Source organism: Camelus dromedarius, chromosome 30, assembly GCF_036321535.1.
Source record: "Camelus dromedarius isolate mCamDro1 chromosome 30, mCamDro1.pat, whole genome shotgun sequence".
In the NCBI taxonomy this organism is placed as follows: Eukaryota; Metazoa; Chordata; class Mammalia; order Artiodactyla; family Camelidae; genus Camelus; species Camelus dromedarius.
Genome location: NC_087465.1, coordinates 5013983 through 5038475, shown reverse-complemented (window position 1 = coordinate 5038475; position 24493 = coordinate 5013983). Strand labels below are relative to the sequence as shown.

The 24493-nt window shown below is 41.5% G+C and overlaps 1 protein-coding gene across 2 annotated transcripts in view; it reads left to right on the top strand.

The window, feature by feature from the left end:
• TOX (thymocyte selection associated high mobility group box) overlaps window positions 1-24493 on the top strand; it is a 269112-nt gene that overhangs the window by 119807 nt on the left and 124812 nt on the right. The window contains exon 2 of one of the 2 annotated variants that reach the window (XM_010985443.3): window positions 13620-13685. The exons of the other annotated variant lie outside the window; for it this stretch is intronic. Within the exon in view, the coding sequence (XP_010983745.3) occupies window positions 13620-13685 (66 nt within the window). The remainder of the gene's footprint in view (window positions 1-13619; window positions 13686-24493) is intronic. 2 annotated transcript variants of the gene reach the window in all.

Genomic DNA, 24493 nt, shown 5'->3' with positions numbered 1-24493 from the left:
TCTTCAGATTCCACTCAAACTGAGGTGGCTCTAGGCTGCTCTTTCTGACTTCCCGTTGTCCATTGGGAAGACCATCTACTTTGTGAATTGCCTGGGGCCATCTAAAATCCCATGTCGATGTCCCTTAGCTGCTCTGAACATCCCTGTGACACCTCCCTCAGTGCCCAACCATCACATTCTAAATGCATGAAACTCAAAACTATTAACCAGTTACGTCATGATTGGGGAGATACACATGCTGCCTAAAAAATACAGAATACTTTCCAAAGTCAGAGGACTTACTAATTAATTTTAAATTACTTGCTCTTGCTTTTTTAGAAGACAATCTGGTCTTAGACTCTTCTTCCTTAGAAAAATTGAAGAGATGGCTTTATATTGTTTTAAAATATAACCGTATTCTAGGAAGATATGGTTTGATAGTGTCTGTCCTCTCTCTCCAGTATTACATACACATATTACATACGTATCTATCAAAGAATAATATATGTGCCTCCTTGATATCCAGGAAGACTGCTTGGAAAATAATGGATACTATGAATTAGATATAACTGCTTTTTGTTACTGAAAAAAAAAAATCTGCCCTTATTAGACAGACAATATCATGTGGGAATATTCATTGTGCTAGGAACACAGGGATGAAATTCCATTGTCATTTATAAAATTATTACTGCCATCTACTCAGAATATTAATAGTTTTAATGAAGATGCAACATCTTGCAAACAAATAATTAGTTTGGTCCATGAAAGGATAAATAGAATCCTAATTAACAAATCACTGATTTTTCTTAGTGCTTTTAGATTTTAATCGTGGCAAGTGGCAGTTTTTATGTGTAGCTTGAAGAATTTATTTTGTTATTCTGGAGCTACCCAGAGTAATCGTTAACTCCAAAGTTTAAGGAATACAGAGTATGTTTATTTGGAAGAAATGGAATTGTAAGTGTGGGATGATGAGGGCTTTTTAATTCTTGTTTTGAACCCTGTACCAAAGCACCTGGAATAGTGCTATCAGCCCCATAGGAGTTGGGTACTTACATTGCATTGTACAAACTATTTAGGACATAACTAAATGATTTTTAAAAATTGATGAATTGATTTAGTATTTGAGTTACCTTTATTACTTAAGCGAATCATTTCATAGTTGATCTTAACTCTCATGTCACAATTTGTCATGAAAAACACCAGAACCTCAGACTCAACCCATTTCTCACTAGCAGCACTGTTGACAGTGGGGTCGTATAATTCTTTTTTAGGGGGCCGTCCTGTGCAGTGCAGGACGTGCAGAGGCATCCCTGGCCTCTACCCACTGGATGCCAGTAGCCCCCGTCAGTCATGATGGTCAAAAAGTGGGGAGACAGAATTGCCCCCAGCTGAGAGCTGCTCCCACAGAAGATGCGGGCTGCATTCATTGTATGTCTGTCATGATATTATTAAATAGGATGAGCAAAGCTAAGGCCAAACAACTGAAAAAATAAAATCAAAACAAAATATTGACTCCAGGAAGATCCAAGGAAATGCTAAATAACTGTCTAAATCATGGAATTGCTTAAACCACTTGGTGGCTATAGTTGGCATTACAGCAACCCTTCATTAAGTCACCCTCTCACCTTGAAGAACGTTTCAAAACAGTCTTCAGAGATTGCTCATGGGTGAAATGCATGGAGCCTCACAGGCTTTCTCCAAAATGCATATCCACAAGCCTTTTCGTTTTTGAGAATCAGGGTGAAAACATACTGTTTTAAAAAGTACCATTTTAGCAGGGGAGGGTCTAGCTCAAGTGGTAGAGCACATGCTTAGCATGCACGAGGTCCTGGGTCCAATCTACAGCACCTCCTCTAAAAATAAATAAATGGATAAACCAAATTACCCCCTCAAAAAAAAACACACTAAAAAGTACAATTTTAAGGGGATAGGGATAGCTCAGTGGTAGCGTTCATGCTTAGCATGCACAAGGTCCTGAGTTCAATCCCCAGCACCTCCATTAAAATACAACGAAAAGTACAGTTTTTAAAATTCTACATAAAAGTTCGAGTGTACACATTTTGAGAAACTCCCATAGCTTTGGAACCACTAATACAAATGGATTATTACAAATGCAGTTTCACTGCCTGAAAATAGTATACAGTAAGGGTATTATAAAATATGGACTTTAAATATTAGATGCAGGATATTTTCCAGTCCTGTGTCCCAAGAGCTTTGTTGCCTAAATTATGTGGGATGGGGAACAGACACTATAAGAGAACTTTCGGAGGAAAGTCGTGGTTGCTCTGAAGAAAAGGCATTATCATTCTGCTTTTAAAATAAAAATCTATCTTAGATCATTTGATCTTACTCTAAGGTTCAGTTTCCATCCTATTCTTACTTCAGTATGTGTTTAAATTATTTGTCTCAAGTTTAATGTCTCAAGTAATGTCGAAGGATTTCTTGGTGACAAGACTCATTAGATTTATCTCAAACGTGTACGTTCTGCTCAGAACTACTCAGAAAGCATTTCAAACAAGAAATCCTGAAGCTACTTAATCTAACATTAATGTTAACTTACTTAATGGTTATCAAAATATATTATGCCAGAATTTTTCATAGCAAATATGAAATGTGCAAAAGATATTAATAATGTAATGTTTCTTACAGAAAGTGAAATTACAGGTTACAGAGTAGTCGAGATTACATAATTTCTTTGATGTGAGCATTATAAGGAACATTAACTGATTAGTGAAACAGCTTAAGTATCTAACTAGGTTATGCAATTATTGGACTGGAACAAAAATTGCTATATATAGTTCCATAAAATACAATGAGCCATTGTCTCTTATGGATAATTTAATGCGTAAAGCTAATAAGGTATGGAAAGTAAAATCCTATAGGAGACCTAGATTATCCTGCTACATATTTAATATTTAAGTATAACATTGCATTTTTCATGCCAAAAACTGCCTGAAATCTTTATTTTATGACAATAAATCTACCTGAGGCAATTTTAGTGAATGTGATATGGTGTAGCTTACCATGACTGGGTAATACTTTCTCTGTGAATTAAGAGAAGATTCATTAAGCTTTGCATTTTCCGACAGTTTCTCCTGCGGTTTTGTGTGACAGTTTCTAACACTGCACCGTAATAGCTTCTTCCTTTCGTCATTGAAAATAACTTACGTAAAAGCCAAACATAAAAACACTTCAGGAGAAAAACATTTTACACCGACACATGGTAAATAAATGTGCACGTCTGTAGAAAACATGCATGTACATGCTTACATGCACATACATACATGATGCTCAACAAGGTTTTCGTTGATTTGGTAATTACACTGCTGTTTTCTTTTTTCCACTCCATTGCTTTTCTTTTACTTAATATTTAAGGTAGGACTCTGCACTTCTGTATTCAGTGATAACAAAATAGTGTCTACACATCATTTTCCATATTAAAGGCCTCTTCGGAGGCTACTTTAGGGCGCATTTAGCCTGATTCTACACAACTTTCTGCCTATTGATCTTTCCAGCTAATGATGAAAACAATCGAATGAACTTGCCGTAAGGGAGGCAGTGCCGTGGTTTCCAGACTAGCACAGGGATTGTATGTTCAGTGCTTTCCAACTCACAGGTGCTTTCGCATATCTCACTGAAGCTGAAATAATTACAAGAAGGAAGTATATTCTTACTCTCATTCCCTAGACCAACCTTCCAGGAGGTGTCAGAACCGAGGCTCCTAACTGGGTCTTCTTATTTCAAATCCACTCTGGGATGGAATCTCTCCTAGATTCTGCTATTCTGCCGTAACTGTGAGGGAACCAGCGGCCCTGAATTACTCACAAGCGACGTGGGGGAAAGGGAGGAATGAATGGCACTCTGTCTGCCAATCCAGTCAGCTTTTCGTTAGTTTGCTGATACAGATCTGGAGATGGTTCAGAGCACAGCGTGTTCACCAGCAGGTGGACGTCAGTGTGAAGAAATAAATCAGTGTGATCTGGAGCATCATGGGCACAGCCTGCTTGCCGGACCTGGACTTGTCTATTTGGTACCATGAAGATTTTCACTGTGACCTGAGCGCTGGTAAAATGAGCTTCTCAAATTATCCAAATTAGAGTGACTGAAAAAATTTCAGTCCCAAGAGAACAGGAAGAAATGGAAAGTGAGTGTGATCTGGTTTACAGAAGCTTTTGCCCAGTGCCAAATGGAGGATGAGTTACTGTCATGGGTGGAGACTGATTTGGGAATGAAAGCACATGGAATAAATGTAACTGCAGAATAACAGAATGGTGGGGTTCCTGAAACGCTCTAAAGGACGTGAACACTGGCTGCCTCAAGGTTGTGGGGATTGAATAAGCGAATGCACTTGTGCCCCGACGTACACTAAGCATAGAAAAAGTACTGGTTGCTGCTGCACCATGGGTGCACAACGAGCATTTGTTGGATGAATGAATGATTACCACATTTTTATCTGGCAGCGTGTTGATTACCGTTGCGTTTTACTGTACCAGCAAGACCCTGCGAGATGGTCCACCCCTGATAGTACCACGCAGTGATATTCTCTCATTTTTTCGGCAAAAGAGCGTCATATGGTGCCATTCCAGAAAAAAAAACAAAGGAAACCAGTCACTCCTCACCATGCAGCATAAGTAAGGCTTTGAGTGGAAGCAGGCACGCGGTTTCCAGCAACAAGACTTCCTGTTTCTGATCTGACATGTTTCTGGCACCATTTCATGCCACAGAAGGATGTTGTCAAAAGGGAGGATGAAGTATTGGGGAGAATGCGACCAACAAAAAAATTCCGATGGGAGTGGGAGAGTGACCCGGGGGGGCAGTTGGAACTACTGTGAACGTGAAGACAGTAGGAAAAACTTAGGACTCGAAATGCCATAAAATACATGTGATGAACATGCCTTGGGAAGGACACACCTTGTGCAGGAAGCCTTAAGGTCAAGCAGGGCAAATTGTACCCTAATCTTCATAAAAAAAGTGTGGATAAGTCCACAGAGAAAGGAGAAGCAAAAATAGATGCAACTGTATAGTGTTTGTAGATGTTAAAGAAGATTCAAACATTATTCTCCTCTTAATATAAATGATGGATTGAGTGACTTCTCAGGTCAGCAAAGACCTGAGAAGTCACCTCCTTTCCTAATGGACAGACTTAAACTAAGTGACTTGAAAGATTTAATCCATTTCTTTAAAATGTCATTGTGTTTTCATTTAGAAAACAGAAACTCTCTGGAACCCAAAGAAAAGAAATGTCAGGTATGACCTCAGAAAGGAAATGGTGTAGGTCTAAACGGAACTTTTTGTGTTGCTAATTGGTCGGGTTCACCCCGAATGTACCAAAATATATTTATTTCAGCACCTGCCCTCCCATTAGGAGTTTTAATGACCAGAAGTCTATTCCTGTCGTGTTATTGTTACACTTAGTTTCAATGTTATTTTCTGAGTAATAATAATAGGGAAGTGAGACTCTCCGTTTTAATAATTCTGTACCTTCCTATTTGTATTTTTATTTGGTGCGACCACTTTTAATCTCACAATTATTCAGTAATTGCTCGTCCTCAAATTTTTTTTTTAAACTTTTCATCCCACTCAGTTGTCACCTAACCAGTGTAACTTCTCTGTTAATCTTTTTCGACATCTGTCATTCAAGTCGCAGAACCTTTTCAGCGCTCTGAACTCCTAGCCTCTGACATGTTTCTTGTTTTGAGGTTCCCAGAACAGAGCATGCTCTTCCAGACCAAACCTGTATAAAAATATTCTCACCTTTTTGTCTGTGTGTCAGATCCTGAAAAATGTTCACTGTGCTTAAAAAGGAATACTAGAAATAAAAGTGCCAACCCCCAAAAGTAATGACTTTCATACTTTTCATTCCACATCCAGGCGGGATTTAGGTACCGTGGTAAATGAGGTGAGAGCTGATGTGATGTGGAAACAAGTGAGCGCAGGCAGGGATTGCCAGCAAGTCTGAATGTTCTTCTCAAATTGTCCTCTGAGGAGATGGATTCAGAAAATTTGTCTACGACATGACAAGTCAGAGGAATGTCCTGAACCAGTCATTTGAAACTACACTGAGCTTCAACGACATAGTACAGTTTTATAGCTTTTTTGCTTTGTAGACATTCAAAAATTACCTGGAAGTTCATTTCAAAAACAAGACTCCTACATGGAATCAGAAGTCATCACTCCTGGTTTTCTGATAGCGAACCCCTTGTGGAGGCCTTTTAGTAAAACCCGGTGTCGAGTGTCACATGTGTTTTCATTTGGTTAACGTTATCTCCATTAACTGTGCCAGAATGGGCTTGGAGCGGGAGTTCAGCTTTTAGCCACACATGCTTTTCTTTCTTAAGTAATGTACAATGGAAGTGGATTTCTTTGTGTTTGGGAGTTTAGGGTTAATGAAGTTTTCTAGAAACTTGCAATTTTTTTTTCCTTTCAAACGGGGTGATATTTTCATGATATCGGAAAAACTTAGTTCTTCTATTTATTACTATTTCATAAATTTGTTTCTGTCTCTGCATTGGAACTTAAAAGAGAATTAATCTCTCAATAATGTAATGAAAGCAGAATAAAGGTGGGATGAAATGTAACACTGCTGTTGGGAGCTGACACTTAGTCACCGAGGGCCACTCACTGGGCGTTGTCTTGGTCCAAGTGGCCCAGAAAGCAGGGTCTGTACTGAAAGGTAACGTGTTAATGCTGGGAGTGCAGGCCCAGGGGATCCAGAGTGAGGGAGCAAGGACCACGGCAGGGCGGCAGGAAGAACAAAACGCAAGGCGCTACTTCCAAGCTGCGGTAACGTTGCAACAAATCGTGGCTGGCTGTTGGGCTTAAGTGACTTCTTTACAGAAGCCGCAGGGATGGCTGGGGACGGTCCTCTCCAGCAGGCCATACTCCTCCACAGTCCTGGGGTATGCCATCAGCCCTTGTGCACAGACTCTGGGGAAGGCAGGACCTCTCTGGCTCTGGCCCAGGGACAGAGCCTCCTGAATTACATTGGGACGGGCTTAGGGAACCTCTAATTGTAGCTATGGAGACTCGAGCACTGTGGAAGTTATAGAATTAAAGGCCGGTGGCCAAGGCCTGAGGGTCAGGCAGGCTGAGAAGACCTCGGGAATATGTGATTGGATCCATCACAGACAGGACTTAACTTTGGGTCTCAGTTTTGTCTTCTGTAAGATGGGAGTAATAGTATTCACCGTATGACAAGACTGTTCCAAAAATGAAATGGCTTAATAGATGTAATGTGCTTAGAAAGTGCCTGTAAAGGTTAGAACTGCTTTGAACCATGATAGCATCATTATCTGAAGTGTGGGGCCCTTAAGTGTGACTACTTAAAATAATAGAGTGCATTTGAGTTAATAAGTTTAGAGTGAATTTACACTGAATTGTAGCCAGACCCTTGACAGCAGAGGGAGACTGCTGTTACCGTGCGAGTCGTGCCACTGGGCCTTGGACTAGGTCAGCCTTTACAAAGACAGGATCAAGACACATGCGTAGCATTAATTATTGAACTTTCAGTTATCAAAGTTAACACTAGAGACATGATAGACAGGTCTTCCCCACATAAATACGTTTGTAGGACAAAAAAAGAGAACGTACATTCAGTTCCCGAATGGAGCGCAGATTCCAAGTGGTGGGTGTGGCTTTCTGCTAGTGGGGATTCTCTCTCGCCCCGTCCAGTGGCCTCCAAGCAGCCACTCCGAGCCCCAATCATATTTCCCTCCATGCCATTCAGATCTGCAGCAGTGTTTACCACTCAAGTTCAAGTGACGGGAGCCGACCAAGAGGGGTTTCTCTTTTGTGGTTCAGCTCTGTGTGCTCCCAGGTTGTAACACACATTCGTTCAAAGACCTGACAGCGTTGTTTCCTTTTCTCTGGGTGTTGATGGGCTGAGCTACTTTTCCTGGCCCTGTGCTCAGCACCAGTTCCATTCAGCCTGGCTCAGCAGGGAGGCGGACCGCCTTAGCCGATCTCACATTTCCATGGTCAGCCTTGAAGCTGGAAGAGAAATAAACACATGCTCCCTCTCCCGTGTCTGCTGACCTTCTCCCTTGAGGATGGGAGGATGCACAGTGAGCGTCGGAGCGCACCTTGATGTTTTTATTGGATACAAGTCACTCCGCGTGTGAACGGCGGTGATGCATGTGCTCAGCCACGTTCCCGCCTTTCACACTCTGCTGTAGCTTTCAAAATGCATTGCTCTGCGTGAAACAGCAAGTCTTTGGCTTCACTGACCAGACTTAAGTTATTTCTTTCATTACCGGAAAAAAAAAAGACTTTGAGTCTTATACTGAGCCAAGCAATACAAAAATGGATATTTTATTTTGAGGATATTACTCTGTCTTATAATGATTTATTATCTTCTAAGAAATGTCAAATTGACTCTGTTACAAACATTTCCATTTTTAGCTCCTAAAAAAAAAAAAAAACACAAAGTATCCAATATTCCTTCAGAAAACACCCAGAAATGTAAGGCTTTCCCTTTTCCAGGAGATACAGTGTGGTACTGTTTCATGAATCCCATGAGGTCCCTCTCCTCCGCCAGCAGCAGTTTTCTGGTTTTCTTCTAATGGTTTCCCTAAAAAGATCCCATTTCCTGCACCAGAGCCAATGACCGATTTTACACTTCACAGTCTATCTTTGATTTTCCTTGTGTTCGCGGTTTGGGACCCTACTGTTGCTCCTTTTTGCTCATCGTGCCCTCTGTTCAGATGGTGTTGGATGTCTGCTTTCAGTTTTTAAATAGAAGAAATAATAACTACCTAGTTTGAAAAGCTCTTTGGGATTATGGGTTTGGGTAATATCCTCTGAAAACAATTTTTAAAAACTGTAGTAGAAGATTATAAGTGACTTTTTTATGTGATTGCCTCCCCCGGTGCTTTGAAATAAAAACACGAGAAAGAGTATAAAGCACTTGGTCAGAAAGGCTAATCCTGAGTTGATGCCATTTACATTTAGATTTAAATAAGTTGGCCTATTTATTCCTTCAAACTTTGCTTCAGATTTTAAAGTGAGAATACGTGGAAATTAAACATCCCAGGATGCGTAGATACATTTGAAAAGTCACAATGCCTACACTCAGTTGACTTCAAAGAGTAATAACTGTGATCAGTGTAAGGGGTAAGGAAGTATAGTTAGTTATTTTTAATAAAACAATGTTATTACAACAATTATTAATAAGTTTCACCTAATATGAGGTCCAGTTGAGGTGAACTGGGCTCTTGAGTGTAATAATGCAAATACTGTGCCTTCAAGAACGTGGGCTATGCACATAAGCCACAAATCATCATAGATCTGATCCCCCAGGTACCATGAGTGATGGAGTATAGAACAGTATGTCTTAGTGGAAAACTCTTCTACCAGGAATCCAGACCTTGATCCTATTCCTGAGTGGACTGCATGACCCATCAAAAGTCTGTTTCTTCAGTCATAGCATGAAGGGTTCAGACACAATGCCTCCAGGGACCTTCCCAAGACCGAAATCCTAGGGCTCTGTGCACCCTGATTCTCCTTCAAACAGTAGGTTGACCTACACCCAAGACAAGGGGTGCATTCTAAGAATGCTGCATCAGCACGAGGTCTGCTGAGATCCCGGAAGCAGCTGCTGGACAGGGTGTGGTTGGGCGGAGCTGTAAAACCTACAGGGATGACATTAACCTGATTTGGGGGGGGGGGGCGGCTGGGGCACTGGGAGCTCGGCCTGTCCTTCTTCCTGGGCTCAAGAGTTTGTCCACACACGAGGGGAATGACCAGTCCTGTTCTGACACATTTGTCTTTGATTGATAACTCAGAATTCTTCAGAAAGAGACCATGAGTTAATCCATAGCCTGGTCTCTTGATTCTTGGTCAATCTCCATGTTTTTTAATTAAACACAAACAGGTTTCAGCATTTAAGTAATGGGGTCTTGGCTATTTCTGCACATTTTTTTTTTTCTTTTTAAGGGCTTCTGCTCCTGTAGCAACCAGTTTTAATCCACTGCAAGACTATAAGTTGTCTCCTTTCAGAAGCCTTCAAACCATTCTCTAAAAGCTGAACCTTCCTCCTTTTCTTGAGTCACTGCCTTCTCTAGGAAGGTAATCTATATAATCAAGCAAATGTTATTTAATTTTTGTTAATTAGACATGTCCTGAGAACTTCTTATGTGCTGGCCTTAAGCTGTAGAGACGAGACACTGAAGAGAACCAGGATGTGTACTGTCTTCTGGTAGCTTGCAGCCCCGTGGCATTAGCCCCTTGACAACAAAACCTGCCTGGAGCCAGAGGGCTACCTTGGGGAACCCACAGGCTGGAGAGAGCCCAGCCCTGACTAAGGGGAGCCAAGGGGTAAAAAAAAATGCTTCATCAAGTAAAAGGGAAGGGAGGTAGTCTGGACAGAGGTGTGGATGCATGTGATGTGCATTGGGGCACAGGGGTGGGCATGGTGAGGCCAGAGACTCGTAGCAAAATCACCATGGTGTGAGATAGAGATCATCTCTTTATGTATCTCCACACTGTAGATCCCGCGGAAAGAAGCTTTCAGAGGAGTTGTGAATATCTTGGTCGTATTAGAAGAAGCCACCTATATAGAGTTCAAAGAAACAGAAAACCTGTTGGTTTTGTTTAGATAGATTGATAGGGAGAGAGAGAGATTTATTCTGAGGAGTTGGCTCATGTGATTATGGAGGCTGAGAAGTCCCAAGATCTGGAGTTGGGAAGCTAAAGATCTGGAGTTGGGAAGCTAGAGACTCAGGAGTTGGTTTTTTTTTTTTTTTTTTTTTTTTTTTCGCTTTGTTTAAAAAAAAAAAAAATCCAACAATAACACATAGTATAGTTCCAGTCCAAAAGCTGGCAGGCTTGAGACCCAGGAACAGCTGATGTTTCAGTTAGAGTCTAAAGGCAGGAAGACTGGTGTCCCAGCTCAGAGGCAGTCAGGCAGGAGGAGTTCCCTCTTACTCTCAGGAGCCATCAGCCTTTTTCTTCCATTCAGTCCTTCAACTGATTGGATGAGGCCCACCCACAGTAGGGAGAGCGATCTGCTTTATTCATTTTGCCAATTCAAAGGTTAATTTTATCCAAAAAACGCTGTCGTGGGTGTACCTAGAATAATATTTGACCAAATATCTGGGCACCTGTGGCCTAGTCAAGTTGACACATAAAATTTATCATCATACCACCTCTCAATCTTTTAAGGCTTAATTATAAAGCATCCAGGAATAGTCTACCAGCTTGATTACTAAATTGCCAGCTCACTGGGACTCTTTTGTTTTTTGAAAGCCTCACAATACTGTAGAGGTTCTATACAGTATCTCAACATCATTGAGATACTGTCATCACTCTGCATTGACACTATATTGATATTATCTTCAGAATTGATAGCTAACTCGTCATTATGGTTCAGAATATATTATATATGTTATATGGGGGTTATGGGCGTGTGCTAGTCTTCCTGGCTTTGAATCCCAGCCCTGCCTCTTAGGAGCTGTGTAACTTTGAGAACCTAGCTTTAGTTCTCTGTGCCTTTACAGGTAATGATAATACCTAACTCTTGGTGGTTGTGAAGATTAAGTCAGTTAATACATATCAGTGAATACATGTAAAGATACAGGTAGGTTATGAGCACACAGAATATACTAAAAAAAAATAGTTTTCCCTGTAGCCACACATCTTTTATTGAAATGCTGTTTCAGCCTTGGCTCAGTGTTACTGAAGCATGGGTACTGTTGGAGGAAAGAGTCCTTAGGAGCAAGAACATTGAATAGACTCAATTAGCATACGCTTTGGATAGACTAAAACCAAAACTTCAAAGCCTTCGTTGGCTGAAGAATGACACCAGATTTAGAAAATGAGTAAGAGAAGATGAAATAGAAAGTAACACATTTATAGGATATGCATAGGCAGTGGAGGATTTGATTCACTTCACTACTTCTGTTCAGTTTAGAACAGTCAGAGAAACTGTCCATATTTTAAATGGTTCTTTGGCATCTTAACATTAAAAACATTTATAAACAAACCAACAGTGGGTGGGGGTGGAGAAATGCTAAACGCTGCTCTGTGTCAGGTTTTGAGCTGGTCGGCGTGCTAGGCAGACTGATTGGGCCTCGACTATCTTTGGGCTGAAGGCACTCACCTAACTGATGGAAAAGCGACCTTGGGTAAGTCACTGGGACTCAGGGCTTCTAAGTCAGAGGACAGAGCAGCCAGCATGTTCAGCTCTTCTTTTCTGGGTGTGCGATTTCTGATCTGTCCTAACAACCACATCATTCAATAAGTGATTTCAGACCTGGTTAGATAAGTTTGTTCACATAACATGAAATATATCTGCAGGATGAAGGGGTGAGGAAATCCTTTGTTTCTCTGAACTGAGCTTAACGAGAGCTTCCGTGTCCTTTGGGAGGGCTCTACTTGCGTGTCTCGTGTTTATACAAATCTTGGGGGCACCCTCTGTGGCTGACCACAGTTCAGAGCCAGTTCGCAAGCTTGGATGTGTCCCTAGCATTTGTCCAGCCCTCTTACGCTAGCAGCTCACCGATGGTGGAACCACATCCACCATGACCATGCATAGTTTTTCTGATGGTAGATAAAGTGTGTCCATAGGACTGAATTTGTACCTCCATCCATAACACTACCCTGTCCTGAAAAGAAACTTTTCAAGATTTGCAAGTTCCCAGGTCTGAAATGAGTCCAGCAATGAAAGTATATTCAGACTTGGCTCTTTGAAGCTGGCTTTATTAGTCCATTTGATTATTTCCCTGGGAAAGTTCTTCCTCTCACGACAAGGGGAACGCTCTGCCTGTTTATCAAGTGACTAAAGATAGCCGAGGATTAAGTCTGAATGGAGTGATCACCGCTTTCAAACACCCGAATCATGAAAAGCTGTTGTTCATGTTGCTATTGTTGTTGCCTGAGCTGCTCCCAGTTCTGCGCTCGTCCTGCCCCCATGAATTCCCTCCTCCCTTCTTGTTCCTAACTGGTAAACTGGTATATGGATTTCTATGCATTTATAACACTTACATGAATTCTGCCTTTGAAGGACTGCGCAGGGGGGAGTCCAGTCATCGGGCCTGCACATTTTTATTGTTATGCATTGTTGTTACCATCCTTAGCCATGCTTGTCGTGGCACGTGCTCTTTTCACATATGATGATAAAGTTAAAAAAAATTTTTAATCATAAGGCGATTGTGATGAAGCCAGTTTTGGTCTGTTACGAAAAGTCTGCACTTTTTCATCTCTGAGAGCCAACTTAGAATGCACTGAGCTGTGCCTTAGCGTGTCTTCCGTTATCCTTTTCGTTCAGAAATCATGCCATCCATTTAATACTTCATTACAGCCGAACTGCAGTACGTATTCATGGTTCCCAAAATGAGCCATTTTGTTTTACAACAGATTGCGGAGGAAAGGAAGCCATTCATTTCTTGCTTGCTTGCTGTCATTACTAGAGCACTAATTACTCCAAATCACTGACATCCAGGGTCAGGAAGGATGACAACAGAAATATCAGAGAATAGACGGGCTCTCTTGCTGGGACACATCTTTTGTATTTCCAACCATGGTATTTTTTTTTTTTTTTAATGGCTACTGTTTTCCAGTTTGATGGTGAAAAAAAAAAAAAACCAACAACAAACATGCACACAGTCGAGATTGCTGAATGTTTACTATTATTTCATTCGCAGTTTGACGGTGAGAACATGTATATGAGCATGACAGAGCCGAGCCAGGACTATGTGCCAGCCAGCCAGGTGGGTTAATTAATCTTCTCTGCCTTGCTTCAAATTGTAATTAAACAAATTCAAAGAGCTGCATTGCAAATGAGTAGCGCTATCAGTAACTGCCGCAATCAGGAATAATCATAATTTATAAACAAAGCGTTTAAGCCTTGTTTCCAGTTAATGAGATCGAGCTGATAAAACACCGGAGTTGGCATTTGTTGAAAGATAATACCTTGTTTCCTCTCCAGAATGGCAAACAGCTGTTTTGCCAGCATGATCTATCCTAAACAGTTGTTTTACCTTTAGGAAATAAAGTCTTTACAGGTGCAGGTTATTCGAGCTTCTGACTATAGACGAGTTAATCATTATAAGCTACGCTTGTCACAGATAGCTTTCATGATCCGCCATTCGGGCAGTTTTCAGTAAAGCGTGACACTGACCCCCAAAATCACGTGGCCAGTGAGCGCTCTGCAGCTGTTTTCGAGCCAAAGTGCGTGATGTGATGCAACCTTTTTTTTTTTTTTTAAATTTTATTTTTTATTGAAGTGTAGTTGATTTACAGTGTTAGTTTCAGGTGTACAGAAAAGTGATTCAGTTATATCTATACATAAATATATATACCTATATTTTCAGATTCTTTTCCATTATAGCTCATTACAAGAAATTGAATATAGTTCCCTGTGCTCCACAGTAGGTTCTTGTTGCTTATCTATTACATTTACTGGTCTGTGTCTGTCAATCCCAAACTCCTAATTTGTGATGGAAACCTTTGAAGGGCGCATTTGTGTGCATTTCACTGGGAATGGCTGACAAGGTATTTAATCATGAGAAGTGACAGCCAAAGTCCAATGAAAATGTAAATGGTTACATTTATAGAACTGAATACTTGGCTATTTATTTTTAGATACTTAAGACCGGGCCCTTTGATCCAGAGAGGGCGTTTGAAGCAAAATGATAGCTGCCCTGGGGGCGGGGGGGGGGCCCTGTAACAGGATACGTAAGATCATTGTGAGCAAAAATAAATAAATAAATAAGTGAGAGTGAGGGAGAGTTCACAAGAGCACTTTGTGGACGTGAACGTGTTTTTTTGTAGAAGAGTTAAACCACGGTAGCTTGGAGTTTCGCGTGTCAGTAACTATGGCTGTGAGCTCCAGCACAGCGGTTTTCAGGGCCTACATTGCCCAAATAGATTTGATAACTGGGAGGGGTGAGGGAGTAGGGAACAAAAATAAAACAATTTTTCTTTATGGTGGTTGTCAGTGAATTAAATCTAATGTATCTGTCAGGGGTGCACTTTATGGGGCTTTGAAATTTCTCTAAGAACAAAATGTCTCAGGCTTAACTCAAAACAGAAGCAGGCCTGCCTCTCTGTGAACTTTGCATTTAGAAGGCATTTCATGATCGTTGCCTTCTCTGGCAGACATTCTGGAAACTACGCTATATTGTTCAGACGAGAAGGTCATCATTGAGTTCAAAGATCCGGACCACGTTTCCTTCCATTCAGCTGAATACCTTTGGAAGGCTAGCTTTACATTTAGAATTCTTACTTAACTGAATTCATTCAGCGAAGTAGCCTCCAAGATCCGTAGGTAGTTCTGAATAGGACTGTTTGATTAAAAAATGAAAAATGTTACTATTAATTTTCTTCTAACCATCAATCCCCAAACTGTACTGACAAGTTTAGTATTACTATTAGATTAAAGCAACCTGGTATCATCTCTTTGGTGCCTTTAGGGTTTTGAAGTGTAAGGGCTAATTGAATTTGTTTGAAACAGTAGAAACACAAACTCAATAAGTGATTGCTGTTATAAAGCAGCTGCTCCCTTTCGGAGAATCATTATGTCCGTCTTAAAGACTTTTGGATAAAGGATTGGAAATTCAAAGCATACGCATCATAACAACTTGGCTCCTTCATTTTGTAAATTCAAATGCAATGGATAATATTAAGCCCTGAGTAAAATCTAACAACTAAGATTATTTTTCTTAATATCTGAGTCAAGAGTTACTGAGAATGCTTTAAATACCAGTGGTAATTTATGAAGGAGTAAGGCGCTCCAGATATTTTCTGCGCTTTGTAAAGATATGGCGGGTTTGTGTGCCAGAAGCGAACTATTTTTTAATAACGTTGCATATAGGAAAATGTTTTTAGAATGTGCTATTTTAAAAAGTCGCCTGCTATAAGATAATACGTACTCTGGCAGGGAATACACTTCACACACTACGTCAGTTGAATGGCCTTAGCTCAATTTTGTACTTAACGTTTCTTTTGTTTGCTGTGATATATATAGCATGTTCAAGAATTCATCACCTGGTATTCTTTTAGGGGAATTTTAATCAGTTTACCCCTTTTGGCAGCTATAAATAAGATTTTAGTCATCCTGCAGGGAAAAAAATCGTCTTGTTCCTTTCCCTCCCTGCCATCAAACATCTGCATAGTTAGTAATCCAAACAACTTGCCTCTTAGTATCACTCAACGATTATAATTCCTGTTCAATTTTCAAATCAGTACATGCTTTGGGACTTACAGACCGAGTTGCTAAGTAGCAGCATATGGTGCACTGCTGCTCCTGTGATGTTGCTGCGAGCAAACAGCATCACTCTAAACTTGAAATGATCTTTCTAGAAAGCCAAGGCTGGCGGGGCTCCAGAACTGGAAGTGCACTGTAAAAATTAATGATATTCTTTTAGACGGTCCCAGAGGGCTCTCTGGCACTATCTGCTGCATGAATTCTATACCTCTTAAGCGGGTGTGCACAAATCCTTAAAATTTTTTCTGCATCTAGCTTTGTAATCAATAGGTGGCTTTTCCATCGAATACACCACCCTGTGATAAGCCTGACGGGTATGTAACAAAAAACCCATGACATTTCCACTTCTCCCTGGCTTCGTCCTTAGAATGTTGACTATTTTCTCCTGTAATAGCTCTAAGCGTGCTGGCCACTCAATCCTTTAAACGCCATTTAACTTTTTCGTACTCCGGATAAAATTTGCACCACGCAATGCAAGACTTCTTTGTGGGCTAACCGACCCTGTGTTGCTTGGACCTCATGAACTTGTTGGTTCCCTTCTGTACAGTTTGGGGGGAAAAGTGTATGGGCTGGTGGAAGGGAAGCCAGACATGAACAGGGACCACAGACCATCACAAACTCACTCTTTCCCCATTCCTAACCCTAAAATTTGGTTGACCAGCACGCCAGAGGCCACAACAAGGCGCCAGAGGGGACCGGCTGCCCACTGGAGCTCTGCCTCTTCTCCAGAATCACCCAGGCCCATGCAGACACTCATGCTCAGAGAGCCTTCTCTTTCCCTGAAAAACTCAAGCTCCTTTTCTCCAGCCCTTACCATTCTAGTACCTTCTGTAATTCCTTGTATGTGATTGATTATACTCAAGATACAAATGTTCATTTGAATTAAACACATCCAAAGAAACAAAAGAGGAGCCTGGTTCTCTTGGTAGGAACTGGCTAGGGCAGCAAGGTGATTTATTTATTTTAGTTTCCTTTTCCTCGTTCTTGTTCTTCTGCAGTAGTTTCAGGAATCTTTTCCGTGGTGACCTATTCATTCAACACTTCCCACCCACACAGGTGACCTTCTCCCCAGTTCTCCAGGTGTAGGGTCCCCTCACTTCTCACGTGCGCCTCAGTCCAGGTGCTGCGTGGGACATGTTGAGAAGGTCTGGGCTTTTCCCACAAGAAGGAATCACCTGACCAGGAGAATCAGAAGATATTGCTGGTGTCAGATCATATGGAGGAGCTTCGGTTGCTTGGTTGAACCATGGTTTCAGTAAATCACTTACTCTTGGATCTTGGCCACAGCTCCGCTAGACCATTTCTTTCTGTTTGTTTTTCCTCCCAGCTCCCTTGCTTCCTTCCCTTCTTCCTTTCTTCTTACAGTCCCTCCTTCCTCCTTCCTTCCATGAACAGTTATCCTTTAAGCTTGAACTAGTTTTTGTTGTTCATTCTGAGCATCATGGTAAACCCTACGTGTTAAGTGTCCTGACCTAATGTTTCAGATTATTTTCAAGTCATGATCAGCTTTCTCTCAGCTTCTGTTTTCTTCCCCCACTGGAATTCTCTCTTACCTGGTCCCTCAAATCTCAAGATTTGAAGATTAGAAACAGTGATAAACTAGAGCAGTGTTAGTTTCCCCAGGCTCCTGCAGCTGAGCATGTAACACGTGTTCCATGCCATCCGTCTTGAGTGGAGGAGCTGAACAGTGTCTGCATGTCTAGGGCCGCTCATGTGTGCGGGTTTCAGGTCTGACTTCTAACCCCCGGGCGCCTGTCCCAACAGCAGCTCAGGCTCAACATATCCATTCGTCAAATCGAAATTCATCACCTCCAGCCTACTCTCTCACCCCCTAAACTTCTTGTTTTCCTGTGTTGCCTGGAGTCGTGAGCGTTGCCACCGCCCACCCTGTCACCCAGGACAGAAACTTGGAGCGTCTCCCCAGTGCTCTCAGCCCTGAGTTAATCCAGGGGCGCTGATTCTGTTCTCTGCATTGCTTGTCGGTGTGTCTCCTCTTGTCCTTCTGCACATTCCTGCCTAGTGCTGGACCTCCCAGGTTCTCGCTAACTCTGCTCTTGTCACCTCACTTCCACCTTTCCCTCTCTCCTCTCGTGGTTGCTCAGTGACCCAGGTTTCTTCCTGCCTGCACACCTCCTGTCCAGCGCCTCCCCCGGGTCTGGCTGGCGTTTCGGAGGCACGTCTTTGCCCTGCTGTGGCAGGTAGCAGTGCCCCCCTGACTGTGGTAGGACTTTTCTTTCTCTCTGGATCTCCTGTGCTGGAGTGATGTCTGACCCATCAGAAGTACGTGGCATCGTTTGTTGAAAGATGTTAGGGTGACTCGTGTACATGTTCTAATCGCATTCATGCTCTGTCGCCTACTTGCAGTGGTTTTCAGCCCTGCAGTTCAGACATTCAGCATTGCCCTTCCATTCCAGGAGCACTGCCCGCCCCCCACCATCCCAGTGTCAACACCACCACAACACATTCACAAAAGGCACCAGCACGTCCGTCTCCTCAGACAATTATTTCAAGTCCGAGCCTCAAAGAATTAATGTGATAATAGATTAAATAATAGCAGGCAGTTATTCTTACAATAACATCGTATTGCTCTTTATCAAAGGCAATGCAGTGGCAGCAGAAACAACAGCTCTTTCCAAGTTCTTTTTTGTACAATATTCTCTTAAATCGACTGTTAGAATTGTAATATTTTGAGATTTCCAAACATATTAATAACTATATATTTTTAATTACATGTTTTCCTAAGGAGAAAACTCTCAAGGTTAGATGGTCAATGAGGTATGACAGCAGGGGCCTAGAAGGTGTCATATTTCCTAAGAGCACTTCTGAAAAAAGATTCTCTTGACTATAGGCCATAAAATTTCCATGATCATGACATAAATTTGAACTATAAATTAGACCAATTACTTTCAGATTGGTTCCTTTTGGCAGAAATTTCAGGAGTCAGGTCAACTTGACTTTTTGACCATTCACCCAATAAAGGAACAAAGCTGCCAGGCTTTGAGTAATCTAGTTAGTCCAGCGAAGTCTGGCATCTTAACGAGCCCAAACTAGTTACTCAAACCAGTCTTCAGTGCAGCGTTCAAATGATCACGGCGCGCAGTCCCCGAGGTATTCATTACAGACAAAATCGCGCTTGTTGCCTTGCATACAAGCTGGGTTTTCAATGGGAAATGAAAGGATGCTTGGAAAAATAGGCCACCTAATTAAGTTAAACTACTCCAGCATTTGGCTTGACATCTTCATTACTCAAAATTAAAGAGATGCTTCACTTGAGCACACAAGTTACTATTGTTTATGTTGTTTTCTTCCTAAATTGGCTTCCTACATGGAAGTCTGTTTTTCAGAATTATATCTTGAAATAGCTCACATATTTCTTACAGTTTATAAAAATGTCTTAATAGCTGTACGGATACCGAACACCGGCACCGTACAAGCCTATATCTTAGGGCCCTCGATCATGAAACACGCATTAGTCTTTCTGCAAATTTTCTTGATCATTTCCATTTTGGTTGATATAGTTGAACTTTAGATGATTTTTTTTTATCCACCCAGTCATTATTGTTGTTATTATTATTATTATTATTATTATTATTATTATTATTATTAGTTGGGCATTGACTCTGTTAGCTGTAAATGATCAGTTACATGAGAAATAGAATTTCTCTAAAAAGTCTTAGGTAGACCATAAAATTTAAACCGAAATTCATTTGTCCAATAGAAGTGTTTTCTATCAACCTTGCTGGCAGAGCTATTTTGGGAACGTTTTAAAACATAAACACATGTAGAGCGCACCATCTCCTGATTGCCAGCTCCTACTCACTGACACTAATGAGTCTGTTGACAGGTTAAATGTTGTGTATCATATACATTTCCAAGCTGTGGGATTTGCGAATAGAAGACTCATTTTTTATTTTGGAGAATGAATGTTTGCTGCTGATGACGCCTGAGAATTTTATTATAATTGTCTAATAGTATGTTTTTCCAAGCATTAGGCATATGCATTTCAGTGATAAAAATGATGAAAAGATCTGAATGGAATAGCACGGGTGGCAGAAACAGATTCTCCAAAAGCATACAGCTCCCAGGGGAGGATGGTTTGCTCAGTGGGCAACTGTCAAGTGACCCCAGGACATTTAGGCACCGGCAGGAGGTGTTGTGAGTCCAGCGCACGGCCTGACCTGTTATGTGCTTGAATTTGATGCATAGTGGAAACAGCCCTCTGGCTTGTTCACAATTGTATTTTGCAGATGTTTTTCTTTAGCACGTGGGCCATGATGAAAAACTAAATGATCCTTCCTGCTAAATTTTGCAATATATAACGTACTAGATTTTTTTTCTCCTGTCACTTATAATAAGCCTGTCACTGAAGAATGTCTGAAAAAACAGGCATGGTATTTCAGGTTAAGAATAGTAACAAGTTGAATGAGGTCATCTTTCTATGCCAACTCCATTTCCAAGACACTTAAAGATTGTTCCAAACAAAAGCTCAAATTTTATTATGCCAATATGTCAGGTTGAAGTGGTTGGGCCCATTTTAGTAAAAGAACACTGAGGCTTGGAAAAGCTGAGGTTTTTTCCCACACACCCGTATCTCTTCTGAGACCACCATCTTCATATCCTCACCTGCCACTCAGACACCTTTAACAAAGTGTCAGGTTTCCCTTTGCAGTTTCAGTTCCTTGCTTTCAGAGCAGACTTAGCTGGACTTCCCAGAAACACAAAGAGGGTTGCAGTTCAACCTTTATGTCCGTATTTTCTTTCTTTCTCCTGTGCTTTTTTCTGATCTATGTTATTTCATAGTTTGGACCTAAAAAGTTCTAACTATAACCCGAATGGTTTGAGATTGATTGGTGGCTATTTTGGAAAATGCTCTCCATACCTTCCTTGCTGTTTGTGAGTTATGATCATTGATCCTGTTGCAAGTGAAGTCAAACAAGTGACTTCTTAGTCGTGGCATCAGATGACTCAAATAGAACCACCCCGGTCTGCAGCTTACAAGGGTTCTGATGGCCACGATTTCAGACCAAGAAAGAAGGCTTCCCTGATTGTCACTGAGCCCCCTAGCATCTCAGGAGAAGGCCCACCTTCAGGAAGAGCTAAGCCCACTGGGAGTGGTTATTTTCTGAACACACAAACCAGAGCGGCCTCGGAGGAGTGGGAGCTGGGGACAGGTAGTGGGTGTGCAGGGACGGAGCGCGGCCAGCAGCCCTCTGAGGAAGCTGCCTTCGAGGAAGCCTGATCTCCTCTGTACTGTGAGTGCCGGGCTGTGTATTTGTAATGCTCTGACTTCAGCTAAGCTTCTTGCTTGTCAAGATGATGCTAAGTTTTAGTAGGAAGCTTCTGCTTGGCTGGAAGTTGAGGTGAGCACTCCCCTACCCGCAAGGTAATCAGTGAAGTCGACCCATAATCATAGTAACTGTCAGTTGGCGGCGACCTGTATCTGTCAGAGGCCGCACAGGTATTGTTTCATTTAATCCTTCCCATGGTTCCTCCAGGATGAAAGTGATTGGCCAAACATCAAAGAGATAATATATAATCAGAGCTCAGGTTCTGGGCCGGGAAGTGCCCAAGTCAGACTCCATCCGTGGTCAGCAAGGCCTCACTTGATTTTAGAACCTTGAGGTCAACATGTTGGTGTGCTAGCCTCAGTCCTTGCTGGTGTGGCGGTCACTGCGCTGTGTTAAGCGTGTGCGAACATTCCACATGAAGGGGGCACCAAATGAAATTGCAGATATTTGACCATCTGTTACCTATAAAAGCCGCAATTTCATATTTCAGCCGCAATTTCATACTCCATGTTTGTTCAGTCCCACAGAGAAGCTGTGCGGAGGTGAGGCGTGCACGTGTGTCTCTGCTTCTTTTATCCAGAGCGGTGACTCCTCCTTTCCCCTCTTTTCCATACCTTTGCCACTGTAGCTGCCCCACTTCCTCTGTATTCCCGTTACTTTTCTCATCCGGGTCCAGGACCCTCCCCATCCTTTCCTCCACCAAAGGATGAGCAAAGTACAGGAGGTCTTTGTGTGGAAGACGTCCCCTCCTTCCGCCCCTTCCCAGGGATCTGGGTAACTGAAGGAGGAGGAATTCTGTCTTCATTAAAATCAGGAAATTATCTCCAATTGTTCCACTTTTTTTTGCCTCATCCCTCTCTTCAGCTCCTCTTCAGCAGAAGCTTTGTTGGTAGCAAAGACTGTAGGAAGTGAGATGATCCTCAGAGATCTCGAGATCCACTTGCAATTTGCTTCCTGGTCAAAGATCCAAAGAGTCGGTGTTGCGTATCAGAGGATGACGAGCAGAAACAGCAGCCTGTCCTGCCTTGTTCTGGCCCCTCGACTGTGGGAGGAGCCAAGCCAGAGGCAGAGGCCGTCTCTTTAGCTCTTGTCCTCTGCTCATCTGGCTTCTTTAGGAAGACTGTGAGTTTACTGATTTCTGCACAGCAGGGAAAAATGAAAAGAATGGCTGTAAACACATACAGTGTGTATCAAAGTTTACATAAAAAATACATACATACAAAAATAGGCCAATGCTGATTCCCCAACTCCATGCTGACTGCTTGCATGTGATGTAGCAAAAAGAATCTGGCCACAAGCAAAAATCAATTTAACACAGGTTTCTTTTTAAAAAAGAAAATGTATTAAAGCTCAAAGGCCGTACATGCTTTAAAACAGTATGTTAAAACCCAATGCATTTTATTCAATTATTAAATGGAAAAAAAAATTTCTATTCGGTAATGGGTTTCCCCTCTGCCCAACTAGTTCTCTAAACACAAGCAAATCATTTAACTTCTTCGTACCTCGTTTTTCTCATCTGCGAAGTGAGGACATAGTCTCTGAGGTCTTCTCTTGAGTGAGCATTCTGTAATTTCATTTGCGCATAAATATAGAAGTCCAGAACATTTATCCTAAGGAAAAAAATGCATAAGGTTATTTATCACAGTGTGATTCACGACAGAGAAAAGTTGGAAATACCCTCGATGTCTGGTAATAAGAAACTGGTGACATAAATTACAGAACATACACACAATGAGATTGTGCAGTCATTTAAACAGTAATGTAGATGATATTTATTGACATGAAAAATTATTCACAATCTATTTCAAGTGATCAGATGAGATCAAATTATGTGATGGTGTAATAATAATAATGTAGCTAACATTTACTGATAGTTCTGTTAAGCCAGGATATTGCTTGAATTATTTATATTATCTCGTTTATCTCAATTAATCCTGATATACTCTAAATGAATTGAATACTGTTACCATCCCTATTTTATAGATTTGGAAACTAAGTTCTAGAAGAATTAACTAACTACGTCTGCTAAGAGATGAGATTTGCAAAGAGCGTTTCTAACTCCAAAATCAGACCTTTATGTTCTGACTTGTGTTATGAGAAGCAAAAACAAAAACCCAAAAGAGAATAACAAACACAGACTAAAAAGAATCCTGAAAGATACACGTGTGTTAACAGTGTGGGTTTTTTTGTTTTTTTCCTGAGTGATTGAATTAGAGTGATTTTTTTAGTGTATATTTTCTTTTTTTTCCCCCCGTTAACATGGATTATTTATAAAACAAACCAAAAAAATGTAGAACTGAATTTTGGAATATATAAATATAAACTCAATGTGAGAATTGAAGACATCTGGAAAACTAAAAAGAAGGCTAGACTGCATTTGTACATAAAATTGTATGCTAAGTGACAAAATTTCAATGTTTTAATTATGCCCTTTAAACACTGAATATGGAATGATGACCTGTTACCAGAGCACCCTTGGGCTCCCCCCCCACCCCAAGGGTTGCAGAAGCGGCTCCTCCACCTCAGTCTGCTCTCCCTCATCATCCAGGTGTGGTTGTGAGTTGTGCGGGGCAGTACGTGATTTCTTTCCCAGAAGCTTGTTTTGTTTTGTTTTGTTTTGCTTTTGAGTCAAAGAGGAGGTGCTTAGGACAACTGCATACCACACCTGGTTTTAAAATGTCCCTTAAAAATACAGCTCACAGACTCATGTAGGCCCCCAAAGAACACTAAGAGGAAATAAATCTCTTCCCCATTCCAGTATCCTTAATGAATTAAGACAGGAGGAATGCCCGTATGGAAATGCTAAGGACTTTTCTGGAAGTCCCTGGGGAGTGGCCCTAGCACCAGCCATGGTGTTGGACGTCCCTGCCCTGCCCACCCTTGATCTGAGAATGCTGGGCGCTCTGCTCCCCAGCCCTGGATCCTCAAAGCTTCAGCCTGTTAACCCCACCTCAGGGGTCAGCGCTCTCCCAAACCTGGCCCTCACAGACATTCTCTGGGGCGACCTCAAGTTAACTCTGGT